The sequence below is a fragment of the Rattus norvegicus genome, chromosome 12 (genome assembly GCF_036323735.1).
Source record: "Rattus norvegicus strain BN/NHsdMcwi chromosome 12, GRCr8, whole genome shotgun sequence".
NCBI classification, from domain to species: domain Eukaryota; kingdom Metazoa; phylum Chordata; class Mammalia; order Rodentia; family Muridae; genus Rattus; species Rattus norvegicus.
In genome coordinates this window covers 10341399-10364678 of record NC_086030.1, presented here as the reverse complement: position 1 = coordinate 10364678, position 23280 = coordinate 10341399, and the positions used below count along the sequence as shown (strand labels likewise).

Here is a 23280-nt window from a genome sequence, read left to right as displayed (position 1 = left end):
AAGCTAGTCTTCTCCTATTGGCCTTCAGATAAAGATGTAGAACTCCCATCTCCTCCTGCCACATGCCTGCCTGGATGCTGCCAGGCCCCTATCTTGATAATAATGGGCTGAACCTCTGAACCTGTAAGCCAGCCCCAATTAAATGTTGTCCTTAGAAGAGTTGCCTTGGTCATGGTGTCTGTTCACAGTAGTAAAACCCTAATCAATACAATGTACATGTGTGCACTTGAGTGTATGCCTCATATATACTTATATGGAGGCCAGCAGAGGATGTCAGGTGTCCTGCTCCATCATTCTCTGCCCCATTCCCTTAAGACAGAGTCTCTCATTGAACCTCGGGTGGGCTGGAGTCCAGTCAGCCCCAGCAACCCTCCTGTCTGTACCTTGTCAGCTCTGAGATTACAGGTGCACATACCCACACCTGGCTTTTTACATAGGGGCTGGGGATTTGAACTCAGATCCTCATGCTTGTGCAGCAAGCACTCTTACTCACTGAGCCATCTCCTCCAGCCCTACCTTGCATTTGGTAGAGGATCCTTCAGTGGCCTGGGTCTTGCTGGTTAGGCTAGGCTGTTGTCTGTCTCTGCCTTCTCAATTCCAGGACTGCAGCATGTGCCACCGTGCCTAACTGTTTAGCGTAGGTCCTCATTCTTATGTGGTAAGTGAAAAGAAAATTATACGAATTCTAGGTTTATAAATATAAAAATTAAAAAAAATAAACCCCAAAAGGCCACAGACCCAGGGCTAAGCCCTACAGCCAAGACTAGCAGGCCATAAAGATAAAGGAGCTCAGGAAACACTGTTCAGGCAGGACTGACAAGCCATAAAGAAAAGGAATGCAGGATCCAGCTCAGGCTATCGAGGACTGACCCATAAACCATCCAAAGACGTCCCCCCAGCTTACTCAGAGTCATACTTTAACCAGATGTCCTCCAGACCCTGATAAGCCCCTACTTGTGCTTTTCAGCCATTGTGTCCTGCAGAGAACACTCCAAGAAACCGGACAGCCCAAGCCTAACCAGAGGTGTTTCAAATACAAATGCTCCATCAGTTTTGACAAACGTTTAAAAATAATGAGGACCTGAAGACCCTACCCTTCTCCTGATTTAGTAGCTCTGTTCCAGGAACCAGGGTGCCATAAAACCTTCTGGTGTCCCCTTATCTCCTGGAGCCATAAAACAATCTTGTAACTTGTGGTACATTCCCCTTTGACATCCCCCATCCCCTGGTGCTCACAGCCTCTGCCTTTAAATACTCTTTTTCCCAGCCTCTCGGGGCCGACACCTCTGTCTCCTGCGCGGGATACGTGTCGGCCCGGAGATATCTGTAATAGGTCTCCGTAATAAACCTCGCCTTTGCTTATTACATCCAAAATGGTCTCTCTGTGTCTGGGGTCCGCGATTTCCCAAGACTTGAGTAAGGGTCTCTCTGCGTGGGATCTTTCATATTTATGGGGGCTCGTCCGGGATCTGCGCGACCACCCCAGACTCTGAAGACCCCTTGGAGGTGAGTTGGATGTTTGTCTGAGTGTTTCTGTGAGAGCGGCGCCGCATTTGTCAGTCTGTGTCTGTCTCTGTTTTGGTTCCGCCGTGTGTGTATATATGTGTGTCTTAGTACTGGTCTGTGGTAAGAGGGCAGATGGGTATTCCTGCCCTGTGGTAAGAGGGCAGATGGGTATTCCTGCCCTGTGGTAAGAGGGTGGATGTGTATTCCTGCCCTGTAGGAGAGTGGATGTGTATCCCCACTCAGTGCAGCTGCCTTTGTGGTCCGTGAGGACCCCCTGGCTGCGGAAGGGGGGACGCCCCGGGCCCGCAAGGCTGCAGCCCCTGGAAGACGTTCCACGGGCGGAGAACAGTCGGGAGAGCCCGGCTATGGACAGTCAGGAGGACCTGACTCTGGTTTTCTGGAACAAAGGAGATGGAATGCTCCTTTTACCTAGGCGGGAGTGGACGAGGAATCCCACTCCGTCAGAGGTCGAGTTCGGCTGCCTATTTAAATATAGGCACGGACAAGTGTGCTTAGTCGTTAGGACAAGAGGACACTCTGGAATCCTGTTGGGAGGTGGAATCAGATGGTCCATCTCATCCCAAAAGCAGCTAAGGTTAAGCTGCAGTTTGGGCCACGTACTGAAGGTACCAGGCATCTGTGAAAGTTGGTTATAAGATGCTTTGTCTTGATATTGTTTGTCTGGCTTGTTTTCTGTGGTATTGTCGAGTGTCTTTTTGGCTTTTGTTTCGTTTTTGAATTTTGGACTGACGACTGTGTTCGAATTTGGACTGACGACTGTGTTTAAAATCTTGGACTGACGACTGTGTTTGAAATCATGAAACTGTTTGCTTTGTTCGTCATAGAGTTTTACTTGGTCCTCTTGGTGCTTAAGTTAAAAGTTAAAAATAATTTGCTTGAGAGAAATTGTTTTCTGCCAAGGAGTTTTGTCTTTCTCTCTTGAGCCTCCTCCCCAAGGAGAGAGGCCCCTCCCTTTACTCCCCTTGATCAGCCTAGCTGCTGTTAACAGTTGTGTAAACAGACATTAACAAAAACCTTGAGGACAAAACCTCTCATAAATAAAAAAGTTCCCCAGATTAGGCCTCCGGTATAAAACAAGTATAGTGAGTAAGAAACTTAATTTTATGGACCCCGCTCCAAGTGGCGGTGTGTTGGTTGATAGCCAACGTTAATTTTTTAAAACATAGTGTTTTATCTGTGCTTGTGCTCGCAACACACAGTAGGGGGGAGCGAAATTAGCTGCGGAGCTGCTACAGCGAGCATGGGGACTTCTCAAGTCTCACCCAATTTTTCTGGCTCTTCAGGAGCTGTTTAAAAGGAAAAGGCTTAAGGTAAAAAGAAACACTATAGAGAGATTTCTTAGTGAATTACTACACCTTGGTTCGCGATCTCTGGGAATCTCACGATGGACAGCTGAGATAAACTAGAAAAAGATTTAAATTTTGCTTGAGAGCAAGGATTCTTAAAGGCGGAGTTTCAGCCGGTATGGCACTTAGTGCATAGCTGCCTAAAAGATCAGAAATGCTGTCAACAGGCTATAAAAAAGGGACAGGCTGTGTTAGAAATGCTACATGAAGAATGATCTAAAAAGGCTGAGAGTGAGGTGGGGGAGGACTCTAAGAAAAACAAGAACAAGAAAGGAATTTCTGCTTTTAGTGACCAGACCTTCAACTCTTGCTCACAGAAAGAGGGTGCTCATTAAGAGAAGTTCTTTAAGGAGCCTGCCTTATCTGCTGGCCCTATTCCAAGAGAGGAGCCAGTCTCCAGCATTAAATTACTTTTCTCACTGGTCATCATTAACATGGAGAATGCCTTTGATCCTATTCCCACAGCAGCCAGTTCCTGCCCCTGTGGTCGAAATGTCCCAGGTTGGGGGACAGAGAAGCCCCTAAAATAGTTTCAAAGAATCTACAACAAACTGTAAAGAACTTTGTTTTGTTTTGCCAGTTTGAATTTAGAATTCAGGCTTTGGCTGTGGCCGAGGTCAGGATTAATGTTTTCGTTTCCATGGGCCCTTAGCCCACTGAGACAGTTTGGTAAAGGACTACTACTACAGTCCTGATATTCAGAGACATGGAGAGAGCTATAGTTTTTTTATTAAAGGTTGGTACTATAGTATTAACAATCTCTTTATTAGATATAAGAGACAAGAAGCCCCAGGTGAACTGGTTACAATTCTTTTGTCAGCTGCTTAGTATCTAACACTCAGGTTCTATCGTCTCTCCATCCTTTTATTATTAGTTGTTACTGAAAGCCTAGTGCCATTTAGAGGATGGGTCTCTTGAGTGATAAAGCCACTGAGCTGGCACTAAAGGAAGGTACTCCTTAAGGGAAAATCTAAGTCCAGAGAGACAACCGGTAACAGATAGACTGCCCCTCTGCTCACTTTTCTGTTTCACAGACACAAGGTCTTTTTGTCCCAAGAAAGCCTCCTGGCTTAGCTGTGTGACTAAATGCTATTTGCCCTCTTCAGTGGACCTCTATTCTCAAGATTCTCTTGTTTTCTCACCATCCCATTTGAGATGCTTGTTAGTAACTGTTACAGGTCTTCTTTACCACCGAGGAAAGACAAAATCCTACTAGAGGCCAGAAAAAGTGTTCCAGAGATGGATGGAAGGCCCTCACTTCTGCCTGCTCTTTTCAGACGCCTAAAGGTAGGGAGTGCCAGGTCTGCCGCCAGGCTCCAAGGGTGGGTCTCTGAGGGGCTAAAAAATGCCCCACCAATCTGGCTAAGATAAAGAAAGGATATGAAGAAAAAGTTACAAAAATTTAAAGGGTTAAGTTAAGTTGCTGAGAGTTAGTGTAAGTTACAGAGAAAGTAAGGTTAAAAAAGAAAGAGGTAAAAAGAACAGAAAGCTAGAAAAAAAAAAGAGACAAGAAGAGGAAGTTAGAGAGATAAAGAGAGATAAAAGACGAGAGAGGAACATATACTGGCCACAGTAGTTAGGGAACCTAGGAAGATAGTACCTGGCAACAGAAGAGAATTCCTGGCTAAAGATCAGTGTGCCTAATACGAAAAAAAAGGACATTGGGTCAGGGACTGCCCCAGAAAGAACAAGAGGGGACACTAGAGAGCCTCTTGGTGCTGGTTATACACAGAGATAGAAGGGAAGCCCGCCCAGTTGTTTTGTGGATACAGGGACCCAATGCTCTGTGCTCCTATGCCCCCCAGTGGGCCAATATCCAAAGACCTTGAGTACAAAGAGCTACTGACAACGAACAATACTTATGGACTGCCCGAAGAACAGTGGACCTTGGCGTGGGCCGGGTAACCCACCCACTAATTCATGGTCATCCCTGACTGCCCCTATCCCTTGCTCATGAGAAAACTGTTCTCCAAAATGGCTTACGTGGGCTAAAATGGCTGGGTGAGGCCAGGTGTATACATATCTACAGACAAAAAATGTGGAGCTTAAGACCTGTCTCAGTGCACCAGTACCTGATGCTGGGAGATGTGTGGCTTAGTGCTTTTCGGCCTGAAACACATCACTCCTGCCAGCCGGGCACTAACAATTATCACCCAATCCAGGACTTAAACTGTGATAGAGTGGCTGATGTTTTGCCTTTGGATAGAGTGTCCCTAAAGATGGGACCACTGGTCAGCTGCCATGGACTAGATTCTCCACCGGTTGGGGACAATCTGGTCACCTTGCTGCCCAATCCGGACCTGGAGCCACCACAGCACGAGTGTCAAACACTGACAGAAGCACATGGGTGGAGGAAAGACCTCTACAACTGGCTGATTGACCCCTGCTGAAAGCCGAGGACCTTGTCCACAGACGGGAACAGTTCTCTTCATGAATGAAGGTCAGAGACAAGTGGGTGCTGCCATGGTGGACAACACAATGTCATCTAGAATGGCTGAACCCCAACCCCCCCCCCCCCAGCACATCAGCGCCACAGATGTCTTTGCCATCTCTTAGATGCCCTGATGAAGCCAACAACTGTGAGTACTATTCATTGCTTAGGATATCAGGAGGAAAGAGATTCAGTGACATGGGACAATAACAAAACAGATAAAGTGGCTCGAGAAATGGTTATACAGGAGCCTATCCTGGTTACAGGCCTACAAGAGACAGCCACTGGGAACTGAGATTGGACTAAGGGATGGCCTCACTTAGAATGTACAACAGAAGAAAAGGCCCAAGTTGTTTAAAAGATAAAAGGACAATGACACACTTGGGGAGAAAGCTATACCCCCCAAAGAACAAACAAAAGACTCACTTTGCCAAATTAAGAAATGGACTCATTTAAGAGATAAGAAGTTTGTCCAAATAGTTAAAATATATATAATAGACTTTAAGATTTTAGCCAAGAGAGACAGTAAAAAGTATAAGATATGTCAATAAGTAAATGCTTAACAAGCAAACAGGGCAAAGAGACCTAGAGAGTTTAGTGAAAAGTCAAAATAAACTTCACTGAGATAAAACCAAAAAAATATAATCACAAGTATCTCCTAGTGCTTGTAGATACTTTTTCAGGAATAGATAGAAGCTTTCCTCACCAAACGAGAGACGGCCTCTACAATCATCAAAAAGATACTAGAAGAAATCTTCCCCAGGTCTGGAATGCCCAAGGTAATCTGGTCTGACAGCGGCCCTACTTTCGTTGCCAAGGTAAGCCAGGGTGTGGCCAAGTATTTAGAGGTCGATTAGAAATTACATTATATTTACAGACCTCAAAGTTCAGGACAGGTAGAGTAAATAAATAAAACTCTAAAAGAGACCCTGACCAAATTAACCATAGAGACTGGCACAGACTGGGTGACACTCCTTCCCTCTTGCTCTCTTCAGAGCAAGAAATACCCCTTCCAGACTCAGCTTTACCCCCTTTGAGATCTTATATGGGGCCTCAGCTCCCCTGACTGTATTAGATGATGTTACTGAACCAACATGTCATAGTGCCATAGTAATAATGATTTGTGTGCCAGACTAAAAGACCTACAGGTGATACAGAAAAAAATCTGCTCACAGCTGACAGCAGCCTATGCCCCGGAGACCCCTGAGACATCCCATCAGTTCCAGGTCGGAAGCAGCTACACTGAGCCCAGACACTCGAGCCTCGCTGGAAAGGACCATACCTGGTGCTGCTGACCACCCTGACAGCTGTCAATTCTCAGCCCTCACCAGCCGTGTACTAGCTGTTGGGGCTGAGAGCTGAGACTTAGAGGGACACTCAACATGTTTGCCCTGGGTTCCATCGAGATAGGTGGGGGGATAGGCTTGATTTCTATTACAAATGATGTAACATTACATATGTTAGTACTCCTAACACTTCTTGGGACTGTGCCTCAGGGATCACAACCTATATAAGTTTAGAAGTTCTGAAAGACAGTCATGACCTTGGTGTATAGGTTCAGATAGTGTCCAGATTGGAATCCTGATGCTAAAGACTTAGTAAGAGAAAAAAAAAAGGAGTTGAGAATTACTTAGGGCTAGGGCTATCTAGGTGCTACAAGGGCAGCACAAGGACATCTGCTGTTGCCCTACAATACAAGGCTTATAGAGAATTCAGAACTGCCATTGACTCAGATATAAAAAGAGTAAAAGACTTTTTAGCTGACCTCCAAAAATACCTAACCTCCCTCTCAGAGGTAGTCCTTCAAAATAAAAAAAGATTAGACCTGATATTCCTTAAAGAAGGAGCCTGTGTGCTACACTGAAAGAATGTTGCTTCTATACAGACCATTCAGGAGTAATTAAAGACTCCATAAATAAACTTAAAAAAAGGTTAGACAAAGACAGACAGAAAAACACACAAGAGATGGTTCGAGAGCTAGTTTAGTAGATCTCCCTGGATGACTACCCTACACTCTGCTACAGCTGGGCCATTATTAATAATTTTCTTGGTTTTAGTTTTTGGCTCCTGCGTGACAAACAGGTTAATTGCTTTTGTTAAAAATCGAGTGGGTGCTGTGCGGTTGATGTTGTGAGACAACAGTACCAGTCAGTTAGGACAACTGGTGAGACCAAATACGAGACTTGATATCAAAATTCTAAGATTAGAATTATTTAGTAGGAGAAGACGGGAATGAAAAGAAAATTATACGAATTCTAGGTTTATAAATATAAAAATTAAAAAAAATAAACCCCAAAAGGCCACAGACCCAGGGCTAAGCCCTACAGCCAAGACTAGCAGGCCATAAAGATAAAGGAGCTCAGGAAACACTGTTCAGGCAGGACTGACAAGCCATAAAGAAAAGGAATGCAGGATCCAGCTCAGGCTATCGAGGACTGACCCATAAACCATCCAAAGACGTCCCCCCAGCTTACTCAGAGTCATACTTTAACCAGATGTCCTCCAGACCCTGATAAGCCCCTACTTGTGCTTTTCAGCCATTGTGTCCTGCAGAGAACACTCCAAGAAACCGGACAGCCCAAGCCTAACCAGAGGTGTTTCAAATACAAATGCTCCATCAGTTTTGACAAACGTTTAAAAATAATGAGGACCTGAAGACCCTACCCTTCTCCTGATTTAGTAGCTCTGTTCCAGGAACCAGGGTGCCATAAAACCTTCTGGTGTCCCCTTATCTCCTGGAGCCATAAAACAATCTTGTAACTTGTGGTACATTCCCCTTTGACATCCCCCATCCCCTGGTGCTCACAGCCTCTGCCTTTAAATACTCTTTTTCCCAGCCTCTCGGGGCCGACACCTCTGTCTCCTGCGCGGGATACGTGTCGGCCCGGAGATATCTGTAATAGGTCTCCGTAATAAACCTCGCCTTTGCTTATTACATCCAAAATGGTCTCTCTGTGTCTGGGGTCCGCGATTTCCCAAGACTTGAGTAAGGGTCTCTCTGCGTGGGATCTTTCAGTAAGCATTTTACCAACTAACCTAGCTCTGTGGTCATTGATAGAGATTTTGGAGCCCTAATAGCAATTGTGAACACATTTGATTGTTTCCACTGTGTATGGGCACGTGTGTGCATGTGTGTGCATGTGTGTGTGTTCCTCCATTACTCCCCACTGTATATATTGAGACAGGGTCTCTCGAGGGACTTGGGCTCATCTTTTCAGCTAGTCTGGCTACTCAGCTTGTTCTTGAGAATGTCTTAGCTTTGTCTTCCCTCGAGACACAGCTTTAGCGGGCCATGGGGACCCGTGCACTAGTCTTCATGCATATACATGCTTCACCCACAGAGCCATGTCTGGCCCAGCTTTGCTTTGAAAGCTGTGATTTAATAGTTCAGACTGACTGACTCATTTCAGTCATGGTAGGAGAGAAGGTTTTGATAAAGAGATGCATCACTGAGGAGCTCTGCTTGTGTAGATGTTCTCGGGTCTCAGGGCATCCTGCTCTCTGCTTCATCTCCCAGTCTGTGAAAGGATTCTTGTCACGGGGCTGGAAAGAGTCCAAAACCTGATTACTGTCGCTCTGAAGGCGGAGCCTTGTGGGGAGGCATCCTGAGGACCAGATGAGGGACTCCACAGTGCCTAAGCTACTGGATTCCTTAGAACCTGAAGCCAGGCCTGGGAGTATATGCATATATGTATATGTGCATATATTTATGTATATATGTATGTGTGCACATATATATGTGTATATGTATGTGCACATATGTATGTATATATGTATGTGTGCATATTTATTATGTGCATATTTATTACGTGCATATATTATATATGCATAATATATACATACTTACATAAACTTGATCAGCCTAACAGATGTGTAAGAGAACAATATTTAAAAAGTACCACTCAGGTCCTCCAACAACTGGAGCAGAGGAGGCTCTCCCTAACTCTTTAGCCTGACTGTGGTATCTGTTCCCCAACAGGGCTGCCTTGTCTGGCCTCAGTGGGAGAGGATGTGCCTACTCTGGCAGAGAATTGATGTGCCAGCATGGGGGAATACCCAGGGGGGGCCCCACTTGCTCATAGAAGAAGAGGGGGAGGGGCCTTTGTGAGGGGAGGACCAGGAGGGAAGACAGTGTTTGGGATGTAAATAAATATATAAAAGATTTAAAAAGTGCTACTCATTTTTGTTATGTTAATTAAGGCTCCAATGGAGCCAACTTTTTACTCCACAATTAGTGTAAAAGTATTTTGAATAGAAGATTTCTTTTCTCAAAAGAGCATTATCTGACTGTGCTATGGGATCCCTCCAAAGAGAAAATAATGCTAATAATTTCTTATGATGTTAAGACTCTTTAGGACTAATAAAAGCATTTGGATACACTTTATTTAATTTGATCTTCTCAATGACACTTTTATTGCTAAGCAAAAAAAAAAAAAAAAAAAAGATATTCCCAGTTAAACAGAGGGGATTTAGCCTGAAAGCAATTATGTGATTTTACCAAGGATACGGGATCATTAAAAGTTCAAGTTCAAATGTTCTGAGTCCTGTATTTTCAGCCTGGACTCCATTTTAATTACAATGTGTGCATTTGACCGGAGTGAGGCTCGCTCATAGAGAGTTTAAAGTGTTACAGAAGGGCTATCAGCAGCTAATTAAAATTGTGTTTAATGAATTTAGAAATTATTCATACTTAAAAACGATTTTTTAATTTTATTTTTTTTACGCCTGTGCTTTCGTCACACGTGTGCATGTGCTTGTCGAGTCCCGTAGAGGGCGCCAGATCCCGTGGTGTGAGCTGTCATGTGGGTGCTGGGAACTGAAGTGGGGTCCTCCACAAGACCTCTTAACCACTGGTGTCGCCTATCATCATCTTTATCTGAAGAGCTTCCAAACTAAGCATTGCATTTGGAATTGTAACTGTTCGAATCTCGGGCTGAAGAAAATGAAACCCAGGTAGAAATGTGGACTTGGCCATGTCTTGTGGTGTGGGATTGGTAGCCGTGTGTGGGAGAGATGCACTGATAACGGCTCTCTTGTCTGACAGCGACCGATAAGCAATCTTGACAGGGAGCCCGTTTTTTTGATTCATATTGATAGCCCGTGGAAGAAACTCGCGGCATCAGAGATCGTAAAACAAACCCTGCGCCGTTCTCCTCGGGAAAAACTAAGCCTTTTCGTGAGGGGAGCGGAAGACAGGATTTTAAATTTTCTGTCAGCAACTTCATTTAGCCCAATTTTCTTTCTCAAAGGGGAATTTACTCACGACTATTTTGGTTCTGTTCAAATCACCCAACTCAACCACTCCTCGGCTATTTTATTTTTGCCGTCCACAAATTGAGACGTTTGAAGAAGCTAATCATTTCTCAACCATGTGTCAGCCACCGGGCCACGAGGCTTAGTACCAGATAGGAAGAGATGTGATCCACGTTGGTTTTCTTTGATGCTACAGAGCCCTGGAGAGGGAAGCACAGCAGGGGTCCAGGGCTGCTGGAATTATGTGGAACGCCTGGGTTTGGAGGGGTTTCATCTTTCCCACTGTTTGCCGGTGACCCTGGTTGCACACAGATGCTGTGTTGAACCGACCGTGTTTCTGAAGACCTCCAGGCTGGTGATCTGAGGAAGAGCAGAGCTAGGAAGACCTAGGCCTTTAATCCTGGTTTTGTGGCCAGTGACCCGTGCGTGAGCCCTGGGGAATCCCTTTGTGTTTTTCTGAGATAAAGGAAATGGGGTGAGCATTAGCTGCAGTCATATCTGGCTCTGTTTCTTCATCTAAACGTTGTTTTCCCAGGAACCACACAGCACAGCTGGTTCTGTGGCTCATTAAGAAGGAATGGGCCCTTCAAGCAGGAACAGGAAGCAGTTATGGTGGGAGCCCGCGGTGGTGTCCCGCACGCTTGGGATGCTACCTGGGCTTGGCACCACGCCATCTGAGGGGTTGAGCTTCCAAGTCTCAGGAGATTTCTTCCAAAGTCAGGTTGTTTCACCAGGACTCCATGAGCTATTGTTTGTTTGGTCCTGGGGTTTAACAGATCAGCATCCATTGTGGAATCTTCGCAACTCAGCGGCCTTGGTGCTCTCGAGGCAAGGATAGTTTCATAAAATGCAACCCGTCAGTCACATCCCTGCCTTCGGCTGTGCCTCTGCCTTGTCTCCTGGTCCCTTTTTTTTTTCTTTTTTCTTTTTTTGGAGCTGGGGACCGAACCCAGGGCCTTGCGCTTGCTAGGCAAGCGCTCTACCACTGAGCTAAATCCCCAACCCTAGAGGAGACCTTTTAATCCTGAGGCGAGTCCTGCCTGCCTTTGCACTGTGTCTGGCATCCTTGAGATACTTTAAGCTGACAAGGTCTTTAGAACTAAGTTTCCCCCAGATGCAGTTTTATGCAGGAGGAGGAATAAGCTTCTAGAGCAAACAGTGCCTAAGGTCATGCACTAAGGACACAGCCCGGCCTGGAGAGATGGCTCGGGGGTTAAGATCACTGCCTCCTTTTGCAGAGAACCTGGCTTTGGTTCCCAGCACCATCATTGGCAGCTCACAACCATCCGTAATTACAGTTGTAGGGAATCTGGCACCCTCTTCTGGCCACAGTGGGTACTGCACACATGGTGCACATCCACATGCGTAGGCCAACTCCCACACACTTAAAATAAAAATAAAGCCATGTTAAAGGCACAGCCTTGTCACAGAACTTCTGGAGCAATGCACATGCTCCCGCTGCCCCCTTCTGTTCCAGCCTCCTTACTTTAGGAGCCCTGGTACCACATGTTAATTCAGATTATTAATTGTGTTCAGTGTGTTGCTGGTTCGGTTAAATGATGGAGTTCATCCTTGTCTCTTTCATTTGAAATACAGGATTTGAGGCAAAGTAGTCTACCAAGGAGTCATGACATAGGTAAGTAGTGGACTTTTCCTATTTTTCCATGAAAAGAATACAATTGTAAGCTGTATTCTAGCGAGGTGGATTTTCCTTTTTGGTTATACGTATAAGGCATGTTTTGGGCTAGCCTGAAGTTTGCCAACAAGTAGACCTTGGGTGAACAGTCTCATATGACTTTTGATCCTTGCGAAGTATTTTCTGGCCCGCCCCTTTATTGCTCGTTCCTGGAGGAGAAACGCTGCCTGTCATTTTGAGTCACGGACATGTTTGCTGACGGCCAACTGTAGCGAGTTTAGAGAATGGCAGCGAAGGCATGCAGGAAAGAGGGGACTCTCACCTCTCACAGCTCTGTCACCGGGCAGCAGAGTCAGGTGGCTGCATGGCTTGTCAGAGAAGGCTGTGGAGGTCAGCGCTGGGCCCTGGACTCAGCCAGAGCCTGGCTCACAAAGGGAGCTCTCAGGTTAGAGGTAGAAAACTTTTCTTATGTAAAGAATAGCGGGCCATAAGGTTCTTTTCCAGAGTGGGTAATCTGTCGTTCATTATCCCCCATTCTCTTCTTTATCCGCCCCATGCCCCATGTCCCAGATAGCTCCCCCATATGCTTCTGTCCCCAGGACAGGTTCCCCTCCTCTGGAAAAGCATTGGCACCTCAGGTTCCACTTGGCCCCTGATTGATGCCTTTTCCAGTTTGGAGCCAGTTAGTTCATAGTCCCGGCCTCTTAGCATGCGTATAACTCCTTCATGATCTGAGTTGGCTGAGCCTGCCCACTCTCTAACTACATCACCTGGGCACCGGAAACCTTTTTAGAGAATGTTTCCGGACTCCTGTGGGCATGGGGATGCTGCCGACATAGGGCCGAGTGTGGGCTTTATAGTAGCCCCCCCCAACCCTCCCACCCTTGCATGCTTCTTCCTCTGCTGCTGTCCTCTGTGTACAGCTGTGCAGGAAGCTGTGGCCCTTCTGAAGGAGTGCAGCAGGTCCCTCTGTGAGCTGGCCCCGTGTTTTCTGTGCTCCCATAACACCCGTGAGCGACTCTGGCTCTCCACCCAGTTCTGTGGCCCCCGGCAGGCCTTGGCTCTGCACCGGGGCTCCGATTATTCTGTGTGGCACCCGTGCTCCGACTCTGCGAGCAGGTTACTCAAGATGCAGACCGAGTGCACAGCAGGCAAAATTGTAGTCCACGGGAAAGAAAGGGCCAGTGTGATCTCAGCTATGTGAAAAAGTCAAGGATGAACACGACTCACACGACGGAGAAGCCTGAAAGCGGAAGAATTTGCTTTTGTTTTTTTCTAGAACAGTCTTTTTCCCTGCGCGGAGGATCTGCTGTCTGGGGAGGAAGAACAATGGCAGCTTTGCTGAGCTGGCAGAGGTAGCAGGGCTGCTCACGGTGGGGTGGTGAGCCTAGGATTAGCCTTCTGACAGGTGGATTGCTCTAGTGCAGAATCTACGAGGAAATAATCTGGATTTAGGAGATGCTGTAAGGACTAATGCAAAGAATGTCTGGGTACCCACCATTCCAAGTTAAGCAGCAAAATGTTACTCGGAGAACTGAAAGCTTTTATGCCTTATCCCCAGTTCTGTTTGTCACTTATGGGATCTTTTACACTTTTTAGTGACTTTTATGCTTTTAAGTGACATATACGTGGTGTGTAACTGGGTCGCTTCTATTGTAAATTTTACACAAACTAGAGCTACCCAGAGAGAAGGACCATCCATTGAAGAACTGTCTTTATCAGACTGGCTTGTAGGAGTGCTGTGGACCATTTTCTTGACAGCTAACTGGTGGAGAAGAGCCTGGCCCACTGTGGGCGGCGTCCTGCCTAGGCAGGCAGACAGGCCTGGGCTGTTTAAGAAACCAGCCTGAGCAAGCTAGAGGGAGGTTTGCCCTGTGTCCCTCTATGGACACTGCATGGGTTCCAGCCCCAAGTTCTTGCCTGGGCTCCCCTGGAAGATAGCCTGTAACCCAGTAAGTCCTTTCCTCCACAAGTTGGTCCCGGTCTTGGTGTTTATCACAGCAGCAGGTAAATTCGAGCAGTATTATCTCTGTGATGTCTTTTTCTGCTCTTTTTTTTTTTTTTTTGAGTTACTAACAGATTTTTATTCTTTGTTTTGTATTTTGGCATATAATAACATTCTCCCTACAAGATGAGTCTAGAATATCGAGGTTTATACAGGTAGTCTTAGTTACAGTCTTAATTAGTGGTAGCTAATGAGGCCATGCCAGTCGATTTCTATTGCCCTGTAATATTCTGACTTATATGATGCTGCTGGATAGGTTGCTTCTAATTTTTCTTTCCGCATGCTTTTTTAAGGATGACTAAAAGGGTGAAATCTTTGATTTAATTAAAAATTGGAAGCCAATCTCCCTAAATGTATTTATTCCATTTGTTTGTTTTTATATTTTAAAATCATTTATTTTATGTTTATGAGTGTTTTGACCACATGCATGTCTGTGCACTATGTGTGTGCAGTACCCACAGAGGCCAGAAGAGGGCATCAGATCCCGCAGAACTGGAGTTACAGATGGCTTTGAGCTTTCATGTGGGAACTGAACCCAGGTCCTCTGCAAAAGTAATAAGTGCTCTTAACCACTGAGCCATCTCTCCAGCCCCTATTCCATGCTTAACAAAAAGCCATTTTTTTAAAACAAGATTTATTCATTTATTATATATAAGTACACTGTAGCTATCTTCAGATACACCAGAAGAGGGCATCAGATCCCATTACAGATGGTTGTGAGCCACCATGTGGTTGCTGGGAATTGAACTCATGACCTCTGGAAGAGCAGTCGGGTGCTCTTAACCACTGAGCCATCTCTCCAGCCCCAAAAGCCATTTTTATAATTGAGTCTTTGACATGTTAGTTTGTATCAGTGTTTCTTGACTTGTGGGTCAAATGACTTTTTCACAGGACTGCATATTGGATATCCTACTGAGCATATATTAGAATTCATAACAGTAGCAACATTATAGCTAAGAAGTAGCAAGGAAATAATTCTATGGTTGGGGAGTTCACCACGGCATGAGGAACTGTGTTAAAGAGTTGCAGCATTTGGAAGGTTGAGAACCACTTTTTTTTTTATATTAATATTACAGGTAGATCAAAGAATGTTTGCTTGAGAAAGAAGACTCCCTTTTAACCTTATCCTTGTGCTCAGTATAGTGAATTTAGAATGTGTTCCTGTTCGTATAGATAAGCAAAGGAGTTAGGCCGTTTTCAGTAGGTTGCTCAGAATTTCCTTCTACAAATATTTATTGGCTTTTATTTAGCCAAAGAGCATTTCTGATTATATTTAGGACCTAGATGACTCCCTGTGGAATAAATGAACGGAACACTAGAACTGAATGGACCGATAAAACACAGTAGAATACAGTGAAAGTCAAATTAGCGTCCTTGGTCCGAAATGTTAAAGATGGCGGCCTCTGGTGGCAGGAAGGACCCCATATCAATTTGCTATAAACCTGGCTGCAGGCCACAAGTGACATCTTGCGGTCCCCTGGCTCCATGTGTTTTTATTACATTTTCAGGAGGCCTGATGTGCTTCTCCTGACAGGGACCTGAGCAGCAGTCACATGGGTTTTGGGGGTTTCCCCCGGGTAGTTGGGGGTTTGCCCTGTGTCCACTGTCAGTCAGGTCAGGAAGGCTCAGGGAGTTCTTTGAGGTGGAACTACACAGAGTCTCCTCACATCACATCAGGAAGCCAAACGGGAGCCAGGAGCAGGAGATCAAGGATAATTGTCAAAGGCCCCTTTCACCTGCTTCTGCCACCCGGCCCAATATGACCCAAAAAGTCCCACAGGGGCCCACAATAGCAGTGGCCGCTGGGACCAAGCCTTCAGAATGAGCCTGTGAAGGGCATTTCAAATTTGAACCACCATAGGCACCGGCACCACGCATGACTTTGCCTTCCCTGACACCTGCGGAAGATGGTGGGGCTAAGTGAGCATGTGTTGGGACCACCAAAACCAGAGCCAAAGGAAGTGTTTCCTTCGTGTGCATTGATTGTACCAAGCTTTTGTTATGTAATAAAATGGCTCATGCTCTTAGAATTTTGGAGGCTAAATTCCACGGTGAAGCTGTCTTCAGGGTTTACTCCTGAGGGTTGCGGGGCTGGGGTTGGGGGAGGGGAGGGATCTTCTCCTTGGCTGGCAGATAGCAGTTCCTGTGTTCTCACCCTGGCTTTGCCCTGCGTGTTTGAGTGTCCAGTTTCCCCTCCTCTATAAGGCTCATCCTGGGATAGGACCCCAGGTTAGCCGGTGGCTCTGGAAGACCGAGTTCTAAACAGGACCATGTTCTGAGGGCTACAACTCGGCATATATCTTTGGTGACAGGCACAGTTCACACCATAGCACAGTGTACAGTTGTGTTGGGACTGCTGGAAGGTCACTGGATGGAGTGATGGTTTATTTTGCAGATGTGGAAGGAGACATATAGTTTGTTATCAAAGGCATGGTTTAGTGAGGTGAGGTTTTTTTTTTTTTTTTTATATAACACCTCTAGGAAGTTTTGGACATGGCTTTAAAGGTAGAAAAGAGTTTTTGCCTCTAGAGTTATATAAATAAAAACATTTCAGGGTTGGTGAAATAGTTCAGTGGCTAAGAGCACAGGCTGCTCTTGCAGGGGACCTTGGGTTTAGTTCTTAGTGCGCATGCGGTGGCCCACAGCTGTTGCAACTCTAGTTTCAGGGGATCTGACGCCCCCTTCTGGCCTCTGTGGTTATTGCACACATGTGGTACGTATACTCCCGTGCAGGCAAAACACTCACTATATTCATATGCAGGAAAGATACCCATAAACATAAAATTTCTAAAATTGTGGAATTTTCTCTACATGTTTGAATTTCTGCCTTATAACTGTCATCTTTTGCTGATGTTCAAGTTTATTTTAGTCACTGTTAAAAAAAAAAAAACCTTGAGAAGTTTTTCTTTGTTTGTTTTAGACTTAAAAGAAATCGTGTTTGTCATCCAGAGTCAGAGTAATCCTTTTCATGCCAGGAGAGCAGAACAGCTGAGAAGAAACATCTTAAGGCAGGCTGCAAACCTGACACAGGTACGTAGAGATGCCCGGAGGGGTACCTAGGACTAATTAGGTATATATTTGAGATATTTATGGTTCTCTGAATCCATAGAAAATCAATTTTATTTAGGTGAGAATAACTCTTGGGACTCACTATGCTTCTTTAATGTTGAATATTGCTGAAGGTGTTCTCTCATGATATATATATATATATATATATATATTTTTTTTTTTTAAAGAAATAGGGGTAATTAACATGCAAACTTTTAGCAACATGTTCTGAGGCTGTTTACATGAAACAACATTTTCATTAATCTTAGTGTAGTGCACCCCCTGTGAGTCTCTTAATCCGCGTTTTTCTTTTTAATTGGGTACCATTAATTGAACCTTCAATCTGATTTATAGTGTAATATCCCGGGAGGATTATGGAGAGAAAAAAATAAGCATCCTATTGACATTCGAAAGAGGTGTGAACTGCGTCCCAGCGCAGAAGTTCTTCCTCCTTACATGTCACTCCCTTTATTTGAGGAGGACACAGGCCAAGCCTCCTCGTGGGTATCCGGAGCCACAGAGAGACCCGGATTCTCTATGCCGTGTTTCCCCCATATACACACCTCTGTTATATAAGATAAAATTATTAATCAATCACACTAAGAGGCTAGCCGTATAAAGGCTGAGTGATTAGATATTGTCATGGCCACCCATTGCTGCGATGCTCTGGCTGTGAACCAGGGGGCGCCTGAAGCAGGCACTGCTGTGTGCCGGTTGTCAGCCCCGGTACCTGACATGGCTGTCAGTCAGTGGATGGGCGTTAACTGTCAGGATATGCTGGACCAAGGCCTGATGGGTGTCCTGGCAGGGCATCGAGAAGCCTAATACTTTACGTATGTCTCAGAATAGCGTGCTGTTTTATGCATGATATTTTCCATCTATTATTTTTCAATCGCAGTTGACCTGGGGGAGCTGAGGCTGCAGATGAGGGCTCCGCTCTCCTGTCCATAGATGCTGTCTCCTTTTTTCTTTCTCTCCTCCTCTTTCCCATGCCTCCTTCCCCGCTTCTCTTCCTCCCCTCTTTTTCTCCCGTCTTCCACCTCCTTTCCTTCTCACTCCTTCTTCCTTCTCTTCCTCTATTTCTTCTCCTCCTTCTTCCTTTGAGACAGGGTCTCACTGTGCAGCCCTGGCTGGCTTGCAACTTGTTATGTAGACCAGGCTGGCCTACAGAGAGCTCCCCATGCCTCTGCTTCCTGAATGCTGGAATTAAAGGTGCACGTCAACATGGCTGACAGATATTTCTTCTTTGTGAAGCCCAGACATGCACGCATGCACACATGCATGCATGCACGCACGCAAAAGAGAGAGGGAGGATCCAGCAGAACAGTGGTGACCTTCCACAGTTCCTGTGTGTGTGTGCATGTATGTGTGTATGTATGTGCGTTTATGTGTATACATACCAGTGTATGTGAATATATATGTATATATGTGTACATATATGTGTGTACATATATGTTTGTATGTATATAGGTGTCTGTATATGTGTATGTATATTTGTATGTAAATGTGTATATGTATGTATGCCTATGTTTGTGTTTATATGTGTATGAATGTATGGGTGTGTCTTAGTCAGGATTTCTACTCCTGCACATACGTCACGATCAAGAAGCAAGTTGGGGAGGAAAGGGTTTATTCAGCTTACACTTCCACATTGCTGTTCATCACCAAAGGAAGTCAGGACTGGAACTCAAGCAGGGCAGGAAGCAGGAGCTGATGCAGAGGCCATGGAGGGATGTTACTCACTGGCTTGCTTCCCCTGGCTTGCTCAGTTTGCTCTCTTATAGAACCCAGGACCACCAGCCCAGGGACAGCACCACCCACAATGGGCGGGGCCCTCCCACTTGATCACTAATTGAGAAAATGCCTTAAAGCTGGAGCTCATGGAGACATTTCCTCAAGGGAGGCTCCATTCTCTGTGATAACTCCAGCTTGTGTCAAGTTGACACACAAAACCAACCAGGGTATCTGTATATATGTGGGCATGTGTGTTTATGTGTGTGCCTGAGTCTGAGTGTACATTTGGGCCTGTGCATGTGTTTGGCCAGAGGACAACCTTGGTGTAGTTTTTAGACAATCTGTCCACCCCTCTTCCTTCTTTCCTTCCTTCCTTCCTTCCTCCCTCCTTCCTACCCTCTCTTCCTCTCTGTTCCCTCTCTCCCTCCTTTCTTTCCTTCTTTTGTGATAGGATCTCTCAGTGTCCTGGAGCTCACCCAGTAGGCCCAAGAAGGCTAACCTGATTGGCCGCTGAGCCTCAGGTCCCCCCCACCCCCATTCCTAGTCTTCCTCTTAGCACCGGGGTTTCTGATGCATTCTGCTATGGTCAGCCTTTACTTGGGTGCTATGGGTGTGAAGTCAGGTCCTCCTGCTGGAATGATAAGCACTTTTATACAACTCCAGGTCCAGGGGGATTTGGTGCCTTCTTGTGGCCCCTGCGGGTAACTGCATGAGTGTGCGCATACCCATTTATGTGCACACATTGACGGTATAGGGGGTGAGTGAGTGCTGCCTTCCAGATCCAGTGATTACAGGCAGGTGTCATCATACTTGGGCTCTCTGTACCCACTTGACCCGTGCCTAAGCCACTCCTTCCTGGTCCCACCTCCGTATCATGTTCAAACTTGTTATATCTTGTACAAACCTTCTGCATCTTGTACAGACCTGTTGTATTCGTTTTGCTCTGTGTTATTACCCATTTATCTTCCTCCTCCACAGAAGTTGAAGGCGGAGAACAGGTTGAATCCCATTAATTTCTGATCACTCAGAACCAAGCTGTGTTTGCGTGACTTTCCCCGAGTCCCCCGAAATTCATTCTTTTTTTTTCCGGAGTGGCTTTCTTTTCTATTGTAGTAGATGTTTCTTTTATTTTAAAAGCAAGATAAAGAATTAATTCATTTAATTTTATGTGTGTGAGTATTTTTGCCTGCACGTATGCCTGTGTACTACATGCACACAGTACGGAGGCCAGAAGAGGGCGTCACATCACCTGAAACTGGAGTTACCGATGGTTGGGAGCCCCCATGTAGGTGCTGGGAACTGAACCCTGGTCTTCTGCAAGAGGAGCCAGTGCTCTTAATTACTGAGCCATCTCTCCAGCCCACAAATGATATCACAAGTTCACAGTTCAATCATCTCAGGTGTATTCTCACACATCTCCACAGCCCTTTTATTTAATAAAACTAATACCGAGAACCTTGTAGCCCCAAGTGGCCTCCATTTAACTTTCAGTCTCCGTATGCTATGGAATGGTCTCGAGAGGGGGAGGGCGACGATTCTTAGAGTAATCATCCTTCTGGGACTGGCTTGCTTTACTTAACTGTGTTTTTAAAGTTCCTTCATTCAAAGGGAATAGCCAGGACCTGGAGAGATGGCTCAGAGGCTAAGAGCACTGGCTGCTCTTCCAGGGGACCTGGGTTTGGTTCCTAGGATCTACATAGAGACTCGTAGACGTCTGTAACTCCATTCCTGCGGGGATTTGACACCTACTTCTGGCCTCTGTGGGCACTGCATGTATGTGATTCATAGATATACGGGCAGGCAGAACACACATACATAAAAATAAAACAAAAACAAAACCAATCAAACCCCCATAGCTGTCAGTCTTTTTGTTCAGGCCCGTGACCCCAGTCTAGTATAGCGGACATTGTCATCATCCCTAGACATCTTATTCCCTGAGTTCTGGCTGGCGTCCACCAAGGCCTCTTCATGGAACCTCTTGTCCCCGTGTATCCAATGCTTAGACAGCAGAGCGAGGCAGGATTCACCTTCACTTTTTTTGTGTCCCTGACCCTCAACCCCTGGTTGTAATGCCAATTACAGTATTAGAGACTATGTGTTCATCGATGTACTGTCTCAGGGTTTAACATTTAGAAGTGGCTCCTCTAGCCCCTTGCTTCTCTTTAGTTCTAAAGTTTATATTTAATTTTTACTGTTTTGTTTTTTTTTCCATTTACATCCTCAGTGAGTTAGGAGCCCGCCGGCCACTAGGTGGCGATATTGGTTTTACATTTAAAGAGGCGTAGTTAAGTAATGCCATTAAGTACCCCGGGGCCCCAGAGTTTAATTTCTGTGATAGTAAATAGAATCTAAAGTGATAAAGAGTCACACATCCCCCCCCCCTCCGACTATAAGATCAACTGTTACTGTTACCCTGACATTTCTTCCCCGCTGGGGCTCAGCTGTGAATGCTGTCGTAGGGAGAACAGATCTGTAATGCTCAGACTTTAATTTGCTGGGGCGCGCTGGAGTGTGCTGTATGCCTCGGGCAGGTTCAAATGTGGATTAACAAGGCTTTTGTCAATCAAAAGACTGCAGAATTTGCAGCTACGCTTGGTCCTGGATCTTTTTCTCTTTACGGAGCTTTTTATCTCTCATACGGGAGTAAAACTTTGGTCTAATTCCACGAATGGCACTTCAGAGATTTAAAAATAGTTGACGGCTAGCACCGGGTCTGTAGACGGTTCTCGAGGGGGCGGGCAGGGACGAGATACTTTGCCTTGGGACTCATGAGCGCTAGAGAAGGTCATCTGCGGAGAATTAATAGCGGAGAAGTACCAACCAAGCAAGGAAACCTCGCCATGTGAAGCAGGGACTCTCCCTAGTTGGAATCAAACTGTTTGAAGGAATTGGCATACTTTTGGGAACGCGTTGGCAGGCTGCCTCGGAGCTGTGATAGCGGAAGAGGGAAAAGCTGTTGGTCTCGCTGGCACCGTGATGGGAGCTTGCAAGGACCACAGATCAGGGGGCCTCGGTGCGACCGTGTGTACCGCGAACTGTGATGGATGGGTTTGGGGTACCCTCCTGGGGCCTGAGGATGAAGCCCTTAGCTTACAATATTAGTCTGTCTGTAGATTCGCCTTCTGAGAGCGTTCCTAAAAGTCGCCCCGTGAGGTGCAATCAGCAGTTAGCTTTTATCATTTGAATATTTATCTGATAGCTCAAAATATCTGTGCCTCCCACAGTAGCAGATTCCCAGAAACTGCTGTTTATTTATTCATCACTCCTGTCAGGTTGCACGCTTCTCTGAAGCCTGCCAAAGAAATCAAGGCACACACACAAAAAAAGAAAAGGAAACCGAAGTCGTTCTGTGATTAGCGGCTCCTCCTAGCTGCTCTCAGCGTTACCTGGGCCCATTTCGCCTCAAGGTGCTGAAACTCGGTCTTATTAAAAGCACAAACATTTTTTTTTTCATTTTTACACTGTGAGTAAGAAACAGGCATCTGTACCAACTCTGTGAAATTTAGTAGCGTGCTCCCAGTGGCTGCAGGAGGAGGGGCGAAACCATTTTCCTGGTGTTCTAGAAGATTCCCTTGTACTGAAGCTTGACATGCAGTTAATTATGACTTTGAAATTTTTAATTTTTAGCATCGTTCTTTCTAATTAGTGGATTATCAGGTTTTACCAAGTTTTATGTTATATGCCGACTGCTGCTGTAGCCTGCCGTCGTGTGAAGAGTCATGGTGGAACCTAGAAGAGGAATATTCTAGTTCTTAATTAATGACTTAAAAGCAGATGTTCGATACTGTGCATGGCAGTCATTAGATGAAGACCGGAAGCACAGGCTACACCTGTTACTGTACCCATGTAGCCGGATTCCGTAGTTTTATTAGACCAGGTTGTTTATATGAAAAGGCGATTTTAGACAACCCACAGGCTTGTGAAAACCGTGATGTCCGTGTAACGCCATTTAAGAAGCACCACCCTATGCGGAAAGTGAGTCGGTGTTGTACCAGTTTTGCATGTACGGCTGGAGACCAGGGAGGGCTGAGACATTTGAGAAATTAGGTCACAGAGAGAGGGAAAAATCACCTGGGGGGATATGGATTTAGAACAGAGTCCTGGAAGGTGACAATGGGAATTTTCAGAAAGATATACTCTGGGATGCCCAGCGGGGGCTGGAAGTTGAGCAGTCATCCTTGTGGGGTACAGCAAACACATGCTGGGGGCAAACTAGGACCCTTTTAGGTTAGGCTGGAGGGAGAGGGAGAGGGAGAGGGAATGTTGGAGCAACCGGTACCATGGCTGATGAAATATGAGG

General features: G+C 45.7%; 1 protein-coding gene across 1 annotated transcript in view; it reads left to right on the top strand.

Annotated features, from left to right (window-relative positions):
- Positions 1 to 23280, top strand: part of B3glct (beta 3-glucosyltransferase) — a 91281-nt gene that overhangs the window by 18512 nt on the left and 49489 nt on the right. The window contains exons 3-4 of the mRNA NM_001398955.1: positions 12154 to 12193; positions 17119 to 17228. Coding sequence (NP_001385884.1) covers positions 12154 to 12193; positions 17119 to 17228 — 150 coding nt within the window. The remainder of the gene's footprint in view (positions 1 to 12153; positions 12194 to 17118; positions 17229 to 23280) is intronic.